The sequence below is a fragment of the Aspergillus heteromorphus genome (assembly GCF_003184545.1).
Source record: "Aspergillus heteromorphus CBS 117.55 chromosome Unknown BO70scaffold_4, whole genome shotgun sequence".
Taxonomy (NCBI): Eukaryota; Fungi; Ascomycota; class Eurotiomycetes; order Eurotiales; family Aspergillaceae; genus Aspergillus; species Aspergillus heteromorphus.
In genome coordinates, this window is record NW_020290409.1 from 1 (window position 1) to 12,660 (window position 12,660).

Below are 12,660 nucleotides of genomic sequence, written 5' to 3' on the forward strand. Positions count from 1 at the left end.
CAATCCATGGGAAACAAGTGCTTGTTACTGCGTCCGTCATGGCTCTTACTGGAGATATGCCACAGCAAGCTAAAAATAGTGGTATGCTCAGCTATAGTGCTGATATCGGATGTCGGACATGCTACTGTCCACGCAGCAAACAGTATCAGTGGTCATATGATACTGTTTCCCATGGCCGATATCATTTCCAGCATCAGTATTACCGAACTGAGGGTGATCACAAGGCCACTGTTCCAGAACAGCAAAGATATTTTAATGCTGTAGGGATACAGTCCGTGCCTTCGCCAATCGAACGGATCATGCCAACTCTTGACATTGTTTTAGGCCGTCCGTATGATGTACCGCACTCTGATTGGAAGGGGATCGGCTATCGTCTGCTGGAGTATATCCAGAAAATTCTTGTGCCTTCAGGGGTTTCCAACTTCGCTACAGCCTTGCAAAAAGTTGTTCGGCCGGCTCAATGGCCTCACTTTCCTCCTCTGAAACACCTAAAAACCTGGACATTGTCAGACCTTGGTCGAGGGATCATTCTCTTACCTATTATTCTTCGAGTATGTGCCCGCCCCGACTGGTTTCACCCGAGATTCCTGCTGCGGATTAAAAATATTATACCACATCTCTTTCCAAATACCGAAAATGTGTCCTCGCCACAGATGTGGCTGGTCCGTGCTTGTGCAGAGATCGCATTGACAACCACCCTTATCTCAACCAGCCGCGCGTTGCCTCCTGCACTGGTAAATGCAAGGATTACTCACAGCCGCCGAATCTTTCAGCATTTGGTGGTTACAGCTTCAGCCATGACTGATTCAGAGCTACAGGCATTCAGCATCCATGGTCTGTATCTGTGGTATTCGCTGGCCAGTTACCTAGCTAACATGAAGCAGGAAAACTGCCACATGATTATAATAAGAAGCATAATAAAGATAAATGGTTTAAGTATCTTGGGGTGCCAGTTGTTCATGCTGGCTTTCATTTTCATACATTTGCTGCTGAGTATGGCCCGCTCATGAACTGTAATGTTCTAGCCGGTGAGTTGAAGCATAGGTAAGTACCTATTCTAAATTATAGCCAGCTGCTGATAGTATCACACTATATAAGAATATTCAAGAGATGGATAGATCGCGCCTCGCCGCCTCAGCTGATGACTTATCTCTTCCGGCTAGATCGGCTCCACCACTCTTTACGCCTGGGTCTTGCGGGTTCCTGGCGGGATGATCATCCAATTCTACTAGAGATTGTCCAGGATCTGTATATGTCCTGCCCACGTCTGATCCAGAAACATATTCTTGCAGATGAATTTATTACTGACCTGCAAGTTACAATGACACATCCGATTGAATGGCCTCATTCTTCGCTTTCTGAGCAGGATATACTGGACATGTTACCTTCAGCGTACCGGCAAGAATATTCAATCTCACTTCCTCGCCAGTATGATAAAACACAATTATCTTACTATTGTCAGATCAAATTCTGTTCCCGGTATGATTTCTTTATTTTTAAGGAGACAGCTGTGAAAGGCTTTCGCAGCTGATTTCTATATATCTTCTATTCCAAGATACTAACTGTGTTCTGTTCTCCAGTCATTCACAGACAATTACCACTGGAAATTTTATTAAATACCAGTCTTCAATAGCATATGTGAGTTGTGGTATAAAGCATTATACACAATCAGAATGCTTCTTCTTTCTTTTATTACAGCCTTGGGTACGGAACGGAAATACAGATAAGGCAACAACTCTTCCTTTCTATTGTTCTTCTAAGAGATGGGTATTGTCAGGATTACAAAGTAAAGTTGAGCCGGCATTTATGATCGATATAGATAATGTTTACAGACAGGTATCAGTTGATATTAATACTAGACAAGATCTAGTATACTGTTCATGGAATATTGATTTTATGTAAATAACAAATTATTATATTCTGGTCTTTTACTACTTTCGTATGATTATATATTACTTCTGAGAATATTTTGTATAAGAATCTTACTATTATTTAAGGAGTGTAACCAGATAATCTCTAGAAATTATGATTAATATTTGTTATATATCTATAAAATACCAGATAATGTCTAGAAATTATGATTAATATTTGTTATATATCTATAAAATACCAGATAATGTCTAGAAATTATGATTAATATTTGTTATATATCTATAAAATACAGTTTCTGTTCATAAGTAATAGATATCTTCCGTATCTAATCTATTTTATTACAGAACTATTCTTGTTAAATTATAATTACATAATAGTTTCTGAATCGTATTCAACTTTAACAACGTTTGTATGTAATTACCCGGTTTGGGTGAGGTTGTATCGTTAGTAATTATTATTATATGTAAATAATAATAAATAACTGTTTTGCAACTGTAAGCAACTGTAACACAACCTAGCTACAACCTAACTGTTACTGTAGGTAACAGTTTGACAACTATTATGAAATGGTCAGTGAGTGTGGCAAACTATTAAATATATATAAATAATAGTAAGCTACCATCTTTGACTTTTACTGAACTATGCTGTGACCCTCTCTACGCACGCCTCCGGGCCCCTATGTCATTTCAGAAATCGACCACAGAAATTTATTACTTACGAACTACCTAAAATACACCTATACACCTATACACCAGATCCAACAGACCAACGAATCAGTTCTTCGCCGCAAGAGCCCGACGGACGCGCACGGCCTCCGCCAGCGAAGTCAGCGACGCCTCGGTGGTCTCCCAGTCGATGCAGGCATCGGTGATGCTGACGCCCTTCTCGCACCCCTCCAGCCGCTTGGACGGCTTCTGGTTGCCCTCGCGGATGTTTGACTCGACCATGACCCCGATGATGCCGTCCTCACACTGACGCAGCTGGTTCTCGATCACATTGAGCACCTTGGGCTGGTTGCGGTGGTCTTTCTGGGAGTTGCCTGGGATGCGTCAGCGATCATCAACCTCTCCCCCAGGGATCGGGATCAAGCGTGGCACTGACGACGGGCCGAAAAGCCAGCCACGAGCCACGGAACAACAACAACACCACTAACGTACCATGCGAACAGTCGATCATCATCACCTCTCTCTCGCCCTTCGCATGCAGCAGCTCCTTGGTAGCCCTGACACTCTCGGCGTCATAGTTGGTCCCACGGCTACCACCTCTCAGGATGACATACCCGTCCTCGTTCCCCTTGGTGGTGGTAATCGCAATGAGGCCCTGCTTGGTCGTGCCCATAAAATGGTGACGCCCGCGCATCGACTTCAGCGAGTCGACAGCCGTGCCGACCGAGCCATCAGTGGCATTCTTGAAACCCACCGGGAAGGACAACCCGGACGCCAGCTCGCGATGAAGCTGCGACTCGGTCGTCCGCGCCCCGATTGCCCCCACGGTGATCAGATCCGCCGTGTACTGCGGCGAGATGGTATCCAGCATCTCGCAGGCGACGGGGACCCCGCGGCCGGTGATATCGCAGAGCAGCTTGCGGGCGACCTTGACGCCCTTGTTGATGTTGTACGAGTCATCCACATCGGGGTCGTTGATCAGCCCTTTCCAGCCCACCGTCGTGCGCGGCTTCTCCAGGTACGCGCGCATCACGATGCACAGGTCGTCGCGGAGATTGTCTGCCAGCTCTTGCAGCCGCGTCGCGTATTCCAGCGCGTTCTCGGGGTCGTGGATGCTGCAGGGCCCGACTAGGACGAGCAGTCGGTCGGATTCCTGGCGGATGATTTGCCGCGCTTCGATGCGGCTGTTCAGCACCGTGAGGAGGGATTGTGCCGACAGACCGATGTCGTATTGGATTAGTTCCGGGGGGGCGAGGGGGGTGTATTTCTCCACTAGGTCGGACTGTTAGGAGGCGACATGACACGGAGGGGGATGGAGAGAGACAGAAAAGACTCGAGTGAGACAGGGGGGACAAGGGGACCATACCGCGGACATCCTCAGCCAGCTTCTGACGCAGCAGATCGATGTTGCTGGCGTCGAGGAGGGAGGCAGAGGTAACGCTAGGCATTTTGATTAGGCGTATAGGTACAGACAACAAGACAGATTATGATTAGAGTGGTAAGTGTATAGCAGCAGAAAAAAAAGGACTTTTGATTATGAACGGACCAGTTTCTGCCGGCAGCTGGATGCCACTATATATCTATATCAGCTACTCGAACGATTGAATTCTTACACAGGCACATGCACATGTTCCAGCCGTCTCACCCTCCATCTTTCCCCCCTGTCTCTCTCTCTCTTGCTCTCTCCTGCTCTCTCTCTCTCTGTGTGTGTGTGTGTGTCTCACCGAGCCTGAAGCAGTCTCTCCCCCGACGCTACCTGCCCGTCGATTCCGAGAGCGATCGAAAGTTTCGGTCCACCGGCCTTACGCACTGGAGTCGTCACCAAAGATGAGCCGACATCGTGATACCTAGCGCCTCAGCTAGCCACCTGCCCCGGCTGCGCAGTCGTATTGGCCAGGACCAGCTGGGAGCAGAATCTTCTGTTGTTTGCTGAGCCCGTCGAGCACCGACGGCAGACAGATGATCTTCGTGCGTGTGGCTGGACGAGGCAGGGATTGACCATCGCGATTGACAAACCGGACTTGATGGTGGACACAGACTGAGTCGATGCTCGATGCGGTGGAGACGATGGAGACCGTGGGGGGGTGAGCTCAGGGCTACTCGATCGGAGGGACTGGAATGTGTATGTATGGATGTATGTATGTATGGGTATGTATGGCTGGGACAGCGTTACTTACCATACATACCACCGAATCGGACACGGATACCGCCAGGCTAACCGGGTTGGGACGATCGGCGGCTAAGCGGGGCCTGCGTCGGTTCGTCCGCCTCTCTCGCTTCGTCCCCATGAACCGCCCTCGCGGTGAGATCCCGCCATCGGACCACGGGTTCCCTCCCGTTTCATCTCCCGAGCTCTCCCACCCACACTAGAGCCGACTCGGCAGGTGAGCTCCATCTTTGGGTCAGGAACACATCTGAAGCTCAGAATTTGCGAGCCCCCATCTGATTCCCAATCCCAAGCCCTGGCCGACTGCCGCACAGCTGGGCTCCACGGCCCCCGTCAGGATGATCACACCCCAATCCGTGCCCTGACCAGCACGTCCGGACTGGGCCCTGGCTCGTCGGCATCACGATGGTGTCAGGACGCACCCACAGAACTGCCCCCGTTCAGCCATCTCTGCGATTGCCTTCCTTCCTGCTCGGGATCAGATCGAGTTTCGGGCTCCCCCGCGGGATTTCCACATTTGGAGAGTCCCCATCAGATAGGAACCCCATGCGAAAAGAAAACGATCCCACCATAGTAATCAATGCTAGGGCTGACTTGAAAACCTCCCGCTGGCTTGCTTCCTTCCGAGTTCTTCTTCCTCCTCCTCCTCCTCCTCCTCCTCCCAGTCCAGACTCGTCTACTCCTCTGGCTCTGGACACTGTCACTCTTTTGAACCATGCCGTCCACCATTATCGACGATGCTGAGCGGCTGCGTCAGCGCTGGGCCGGGCTGGTCACCGATGTGACGCCCTCCCAGCTGCCCTCCGGGCTCTTCTCCAAGCGGCAAACCCACTCTCCCATAGGCACGCTGGACGTGGATCTGGATGTCCCGTCCATGCACGCCTGCTGCCAGCAGTGGGATGTCTCTCCCATACAGCTCGTGCAGGCGGCCTGGGCTGCGGTGCTGCGCTCATACTCTGGATCCGACGATGTCACCTTCGGTGGCATTGGCCTGGATTCCCCCAGCCGCACGGCGAAGCAGCGGTGGACGAATACCACCCTCTGCCGGACGCGGCTGGACCAGGACAGCTCGGTCCTCTCGGTCCCCGAGCAGATGCTGCAGGAGGGCCTGCCCGAGGCTGACTCGCTGGTCTCGGTGTCGGAGGCCCTACAGGTCTTTTCCACCCTGGAGCCCAAGCCGTGCAACTCCGCCATCTGGCTGAAGGACCCGTCCTCGAAGACGGAGACGTCCGAGACGGAGATCGTGTCCGAGAAAACCGTGAGTCTACCATCCCATTCCAGACCCTCACGCCAGACGCTAATGCATGTGGATGCTTAGTTCAACTACGTGCTACGAATCGATCCCTCCCTATCCACCCTAGCTTTAATATACCACAAACCCTCCGTCTCCCAAGCCCAGGCCGAATACATCGCCGCGACCTTCTCCGAGACGCTACATAATGTCTTCATCGACCCCGACCAGCCCGTCTCGGGCCTCTGCCACCCGAGTGAGCTGGACGCGCAGCAGATCGAGGCCTGGAACCGCATCCTGCCGAGGGCTAGCCGTCTCTGCGTTGACCGCATGATTGAAGAGACGGCCCGGCGGACCCCAAACTCCCCTGCCCTGTCGTCGTGGGACGGACATCTGACATACGCCCAGTGCGACGAGGCAGCCTGCCGTGTCGCTCGGCACCTGTCTTCGGCCGGCGTGCAGCGCGGCCAGCTGATCCCGATCTGCTTCGAAAAGTCCCTGTGGACGATCATCACCATGATTGCCCTGTGGAAGGTCGGCGCCGCCTGGGTGCCCCTCGACCCGCGGCATCCTCGCCGGCGTCTGGAGACCATCACCGCCAGCGTGGACGCGACCATCGTGATCGCCTCCGAAGGCAACCGGGACTTGCTCGCGGGCATCACCCCGCAGGTGATCGTCGTGGACGCCGCGCTCATCCGTCACATCCAGTCCCTGGACGCAGCCTTCGAGTCGCGATCCCAGCCCCACGACGTCTCATTCGTCATGTTCACCTCCGGCAGCACAGGGAAGCCCAAGGGCGTCGTGCACGAGCACGCGTCCGTCGCCTCGAGTGCCGTGCACCATGCCCCGGCCATGAACATGAACGAGGGCACCCGCGCGCTGCAATTCGGCGCGTACACCTTCATCATCAGCACATTCGAGATCTTCACGACGCTGATCGTGGGCGGCTGTCTCTGCATCCCCTCGGATCACGACCGCCATACAGACATCCGCCCATTCCTGCGGTCGATGGACGTCAACTGGGCCATCTTCACCCCCAGTTTCGCCCGCTCCGTCAAGACAGAAGACGCGCCCACGCTGAAGACCCTCCTGCTCGCCGGCGAGGCTGTGGCGCAGGACATCATCGACCGGTGGGCGTCCGCCGCGCAACTAATCAACATCTACGGCGCCAGCGAGTGCTCCGTCTGCATGATCGGGCCCATGGCCAGCGACACCCCGCGCAGCTGCATCGGACGGGCAACCGGCGTCCTCTCCTGGCTGGTCGATCCCAACGACCACGACCGCCTCGTCCCCATCGGGTCCATCGGCGAGCTGATCGTCGAAGGCCCGACGCTTGCGCGCGGCTATCTCGCCGACCCGGAGAAGACCGAAGCCGTGTACATCGAAAACCCCGTGTGGGCACAGCAACCGGACCAGACGCGGCGGTTCTACAAGACGGGCGATCTGGCGCGCTATGGCGACGACGGCCGCGTGCACCTGATCGGCCGCAAGGACTTGCAGGTCAAGATCCGCGGCCAGCGCGTGGAGTTGACGGAGATCGAGGCGCACATGCGCGCGATCAACAACGCCGTCAAGACCGCCGTCGCGATGGTGCATCCGCAGGGCAAGGCGATGCTGGTGGCGTTTATCTCGAGCCAGAGTGGCTTCGGGCCTGAGTTTCCGCACGCCTTCCATGCGCCGCCGGAGGATAAGGCCAGCGTGGCGGCCGTGGCGGCGCAGATGAGCCAGGAGTTGACGCTGCGGCTGCCGCCGTATATGGTTCCGTCGGCGTTTCTGCCGCTGGCGTTCATGCCGTTGACGGCGTCGGGGAAGACAGACCGTCGTCTCATCTCGACGTTTGCCACGGGGGTGTCGTTGTCTGAGCTGGCCGCGCTGGTGGGCGGCGCTGCGACGACGGCCCGGACGAGGCCATCCACGCCGGCGGAGAGGAGTCTGCAGCAGATGTGGTCGGAGGTTCTGCACTGCCCGCCCGATGAGATCGGGGTGGAAGACAATTTCTTTCATCTGGGCGGGGACTCCATCGAGGCGATGAACCTGACCAGGCGATGCCGTGCCGAGGGCTTCCAGCTCCAGGTCAGCGATATCCTTGAGAATCTGGTGCTGGGCGACATGGCCAAGGCGATGGTGCCGGTTGGGACGACGGAGGCGGCGCCTGCGCGTCCGTTCGAGCTGCTGGGCGAGGACGAGGATGCAGTCCGTGCCCAGATCCAGGAAGCCAGTGGGTTCGATGCAGAGCTCATCCAGGACGCGTACCCGTGCACCCCTCTGCAGGCCGGCATGATGGCTCTGTCTACCCGGATTGCCGGGTCCTACATCGCCCGCCATACGATGGAGCTGCCTGGATCCCTCAGTGTCGGCCGCTTCCAGGAGCTGTGGGAGCTGGTGGTCGTGAACAGCGACGTGCTGCGCACGCGGATGGTCGAGACAGATCTGTATGGCACGGTGCAGATGGTCAGCCGGGGCCGCATCGAGTGGGCGCATGGCACTGACCTGGAAGGCTACATCGAGTCGGACGAGAAGGTGCCCATGCAGGTGGGCGATGCATTGTCGCGGCATGCCATCGTCACCGCGGACAAGACCTACTTCGTCCTGACCATCCACCACGCCATCTACGACGGGCTGTCCCTGGAGATGCTGTTCGACGACCTCGTGCAAGCCCTGCAGGGCAACGTGCCTCCCGCGCGCACGCAGCTGCGCGACTTCGTCCAGCACGTCATGGAGAAGAACAGCGACAGGGCCACCGAGGACTACTGGCGGCGTGAGCTCGCCGAGGGCGATGTCCCAGCCTTCCCTACCCTGCCCTCTGCCACGCATCAGCCGGTAGCCAACGAGTCCCTGGTGCATACCCTCCGGCTGCGTCGCCGCGGGCCGTCCGATTTCACCACCGCGACGCTCATCCGCGCCGCATGGCAGATGCTGCAGGCCCGCTACCGCGACGCCCCGGACACCGTCTTCGGATGCACCGTCAGCGGGCGGAACGCGTCCGTGCCGGGCGTCGAAGACGTCGTCGGGCCCGTGATAGCCACCGTCCCCATCAAGGCGCACCTGGACCCGGAGCAGCCGGTGTCCGAGTACCTGCAGGCGGTGCACTCGCACTCCGTCGGCATGACCACGTACCAGAACTATGGCATCCAGAACATCGCGCGCGTGTCCGACGCCGCCGCCGCCGCGTGCAACTTCCAGACCCTGCTGGTGATCCAGCCCGCCAGCTCGGGGCCCGGGGACAGCATCATCGCGCCGTTCTCGGCGCCCCGGGCGCGGTTCAGCACCGTGGCCCTGACCCTCGAGTGCAGTCTGTCTGCGGACGGGGGCGTGGTGGTGCATGTGCACTTCGACAACGCGGTCCTATCGCGGGCACAGGTCGTGCGCGTCGTGCAGCAGTTCGAGCATGTCCTGCAGCAGCTGGCCGCCGAGCCGTCCGGGACCCTCGCCGGCATCGAGATGGTCAGTCCGCAGGACATGGCCGACATCCGGCAGTGGAACGCAACCGTCCCCGAGGCGACCCACGACTGCATCCACAGCCTGATCGCCCAGCAGACCATCACGGACCCGAACGCGCCCGCCATCGACTCGTGGGACGGCAGCCTCACGTACGGCGAGCTGGAGAGCCTGTCCTCGAAGCTCGCCGCGCATCTGATCAACGCCGGCGTTGGCCCGGAGGTCTTCGTGCCGCTGTGCTTCGAGAAGTCCATGTGGACGATCGTCGCTATGCTCGCGACAATGAAGGCCGGCGGCGCATTCGTCCCGATGGACGCCTCGCAGCCCTCCAGCCGCATGCAGCTGGTGATCCAGGAGGTCCAGGCGCACGTCCTGCTGTGCTCGGAAGCGCAACTGGGGCGGTGCCCGGGTCTAGTCGAGAAGGCCATCGCCGTGGGGCCCGGGATGCGGGAGGCCGCGACGCCCCAAACCCTAACGACGCCGGTGTCTCCCACCAACGCGGCGTACGTGATCTTCACGTCCGGCAGCACCGGCACGCCCAAGGGGTCTGTCGTCGAGCACCGCGCCTTCTGCACGGGCGCCGTCTCGCACCGGGAGGGGCTGCAGATGGGCCGCCGCGTGCTGCAGTTCGCGTCGTACACGTTCGACGCCAGCATCCTGGAGATCCTGTCGACCCTCGTCCAGGGCGGCTGCGTGTGCGTGCCATCCGAGGCCGAACGCCGCGGCAACATCGCCGAGGCCATCGCCCGCATGAACGTCGACTGGGCCGTGCTGACGCCCTCCTTCGTCAACACCATCGACCCGGCCACCGTCCCGACGCTGGAGGTCCTCTGTCTGGCGGGCGAGGCCATGACCGCCGCGCATGTGTCCGCGTGGACGCCCTATGTCCGGCTCGTGAACGGCTACGGACCCAGCGAATGCTGCGTGTGCAGCTCGTCCAACCGCAAGGTCGTCCCGGGGACACCCCCCAACGACATCGGGACGTCCGTCGGCGGCGCCTGCTGGGTCGCAGACCGAGACAACCACGACCGGCTCGCCCCCGTCGGATGCATCGGCGAGCTGCTCGTCGAGGGCCACACGCTGGCGCGCCACTACCTCAAGAACGAGGCGAAGACCGCCGCGGCATTCATCCCACGGCCGGCCTGGCTGCCCTGGGCGCGGTGCGACCGGCTCTACAAAACGGGCGATCTGGTGCGCTACTCCCCGGACGGGTCCCTCCTGTTCATCGGCCGCAAGGACACGCAGGTGAAGATCCGCGGCCAGCGCGTCGAACTCGGCGAGGTCGAATACCACCTGGCCCTGCCCGAGCAGGTCTCGCAGTCGGTCGTCGCGTATCCCCAGACAGGCGTGTACGCGAACAAGCTCGTCGCGGTGCTGGAGCTGGCGGCCGTCAGCGGGGCCGATCTCGTCCCCGTGTCTACCAACCAGCTCGACCGCACCGGGTTTGATATGGACTCCCTCTCGCGCGCCCTGGGCGACACCCTCCCCGTGCACATGGTGCCGGTGATCTGGATCGTGGTGGAACGGATCCCCAGCTCGTCGTCGACCAAGATCGACCGCAAGGCCGTGGACACCTGGCTTGCGCAGCTGCCCTCCGACTTCCAGCCGGCGATGGGGATCAAGCGCGACGCACCGGCCGTGTCGACCCTGCGGCCAGACGAGGGCAAGGCGATGGCAATCAGCAACAAGATCGCGACGCTGGTCCACCACTCCGACAGCCCTCTCCGGGGGCGCGACTTCAACATCTCGTCCATGGGCATCGACTCCGTGCAGGTGATCAGCCTGGCCAGCTTCATCAGGCAGACGTACGGGGTGACAGTCGACGTGTCGCGGATCCTCGACGGACAGATGACCGTCCGCTCGCTGGCAGCCCTCATCGCGGGCGAACTCACCGGCAGTCCGCAGGCAGTCCACCCCTCGTTCGACGCGATGAAAGAAGCCCGCGCGCTGGCGCAAGACATCATCCAACGCGCGCCGGTCCGCAAGACCGTCTTCGTGACGGGGGTGACCGGCTTCCTGGGCACGCAGATCCTGCGCCAGCTGTGCGACCGCTCGGACGTCGGGCGAGTCATCGCACACGTCCGCGCCTCGACCGCATCCGAGGCCTTCCTCCGCGTCAAGCAGGCGGCCATCCGCGCGCAATGGTGGTCGGACTACTCCCTGACCAAGCTGGACGTGTGGGCGGGCAACCTGGCGAAGCCGCGCCTGGGCCTGCAAGCCAAACAATGGGCGTCGCTGACGGGCGACAGCCCCAACGACGGGCTCGTGCACGCGATCGTCCACGCCGGGGCGGCCGTGAACTGGAACGCAGGCACGGAGATCCTCCGCGCGGCCAACGTCGACTCGACGGCCGAGCTGATCCGAGCGGCCGTCGCGTCCCCGGCACGGCCCAGGCTGGTGTACGTCTCCGGCGGACACCGATGGCACATGGGCGAGAACGACGCGGAGATATCCGCCGAAGTCGCGCAGGCGAACGGCTACGCGCAAACCAAGTACCTCTCCGAGCTCCTCGTCAAGCAGTTCGCGGCGCGGTACAGCGACCAGTTCGCCATCATCAAGCCCGGTCTCATCCTGGGCACCCCGGACGAAGGCGTCGCCAACACCGACGACTTCGTCTGGCGACTCGCGTCTGGCACCGTCGACGCTCACTGCTACCCCACCACGCACAGCAACGCCTGGATCTTCGTCACCAGCAGCACGCGCGTGGCGGAGGAAACCATCCACCAGGCGTTCTGCGCGCCCTGCGATCTGAAAACGGTCACGTACATGACGGACGGCACGACGGAGCGCGAGTTCTGGGAGATCTTCCACCGCGAGCTCAAGTACCCTCTCCAGCCGGTGGACCAGGAGACGTACATGGCGACGATGCATGCGATGATCCAGGCGCAGGGTCAGGGACATCCGCTGTGGCCGGTGGCGCAGGTGTTTGATGCCATTGGGGGACGACTCGGGGGCGATGTGTTGGAGGATGCGGGGAGCGTGGTGAGTCCGAGTCAGAGACAGCATGTCAAGGCGACGATTCGGCGCAATGTGCAGTTTTTGGTCGAGGCCGGGTTTATTGCCAGTCCCACGGGGAAGAAAGTGCGGTATGTCGCGGAGAAGGTGTTTAGACGGAGTGGGAATGTTTGGGAGGGGGTGAAGGGGATGGTGGGGGTTAATTAGGGTTTCGGAATAGGCAGTACGATATGGGTGTGGATGTACGAGGAGTAATGAGGATGTAATCGGATTAGCTATGGGTTTTGTATAGTTATAATATCAGCAGTCTGGCTTCAAGAGCTTCGTGTATA

General features: G+C 58.7%; 4 protein-coding genes across 4 annotated transcripts; 3 read left to right on the forward strand and 1 right to left on the reverse strand.

The window, feature by feature from the left end:
• The first annotated feature begins 1 nt into the window (after window position 1).
• BO70DRAFT_156854 (uncharacterized protein) lies at window positions 2–833 on the forward strand. Its single transcript, XM_025538246.1, has 3 exons — window positions 2–260; window positions 325–551; window positions 713–833. The coding sequence occupies exons 1-2, from the start codon at window positions 39–41 to the stop codon at window positions 481–483; spliced, it is 381 nt and encodes a 126-aa protein (XP_025402096.1). The 5' UTR covers window positions 2–38; the 3' UTR covers window positions 484–551; window positions 713–833.
• A 71-nt stretch (window positions 834–904) lies between these two features.
• Window positions 905–1,924, forward strand: BO70DRAFT_359228 (uncharacterized protein). Its single transcript, XM_025542493.1, has 2 exons — window positions 905–1,479; window positions 1,581–1,924. The coding sequence occupies exons 1-2, from the start codon at window positions 1,142–1,144 to the stop codon at window positions 1,900–1,902; spliced, it is 660 nt and encodes a 219-aa protein (XP_025402097.1). The 5' UTR covers window positions 905–1,141; the 3' UTR covers window positions 1,903–1,924.
• A 721-nt stretch (window positions 1,925–2,645) lies between these two features.
• On the reverse strand, window positions 2,646–3,985 carry BO70DRAFT_385108 (3-deoxy-7-phosphoheptulonate synthase; the record flags this gene model as incomplete). Its single annotated transcript, XM_025545710.1, has 3 exons — window positions 2,646–2,911; window positions 3,030–3,809; window positions 3,904–3,985. The coding sequence occupies 3 exons, from the start codon at window positions 3,983–3,985 to the stop codon at window positions 2,646–2,648; spliced, it is 1,128 nt and encodes a 375-aa protein (XP_025402098.1).
• A 1,434-nt stretch (window positions 3,986–5,419) lies between these two features.
• On the forward strand, window positions 5,420–12,535 carry BO70DRAFT_330553 (uncharacterized protein; the record flags this gene model as incomplete). Its single annotated transcript, XM_025540837.1, has 3 exons — window positions 5,420–5,962; window positions 6,023–6,699; window positions 6,847–12,535. 3 exons carry the CDS (start codon window positions 5,420–5,422, stop codon window positions 12,533–12,535), a joined length of 6,909 nt encoding a protein of 2,302 aa, XP_025402099.1.
• Between the last annotated feature and the right edge of the window lie 125 nt (window positions 12,536–12,660).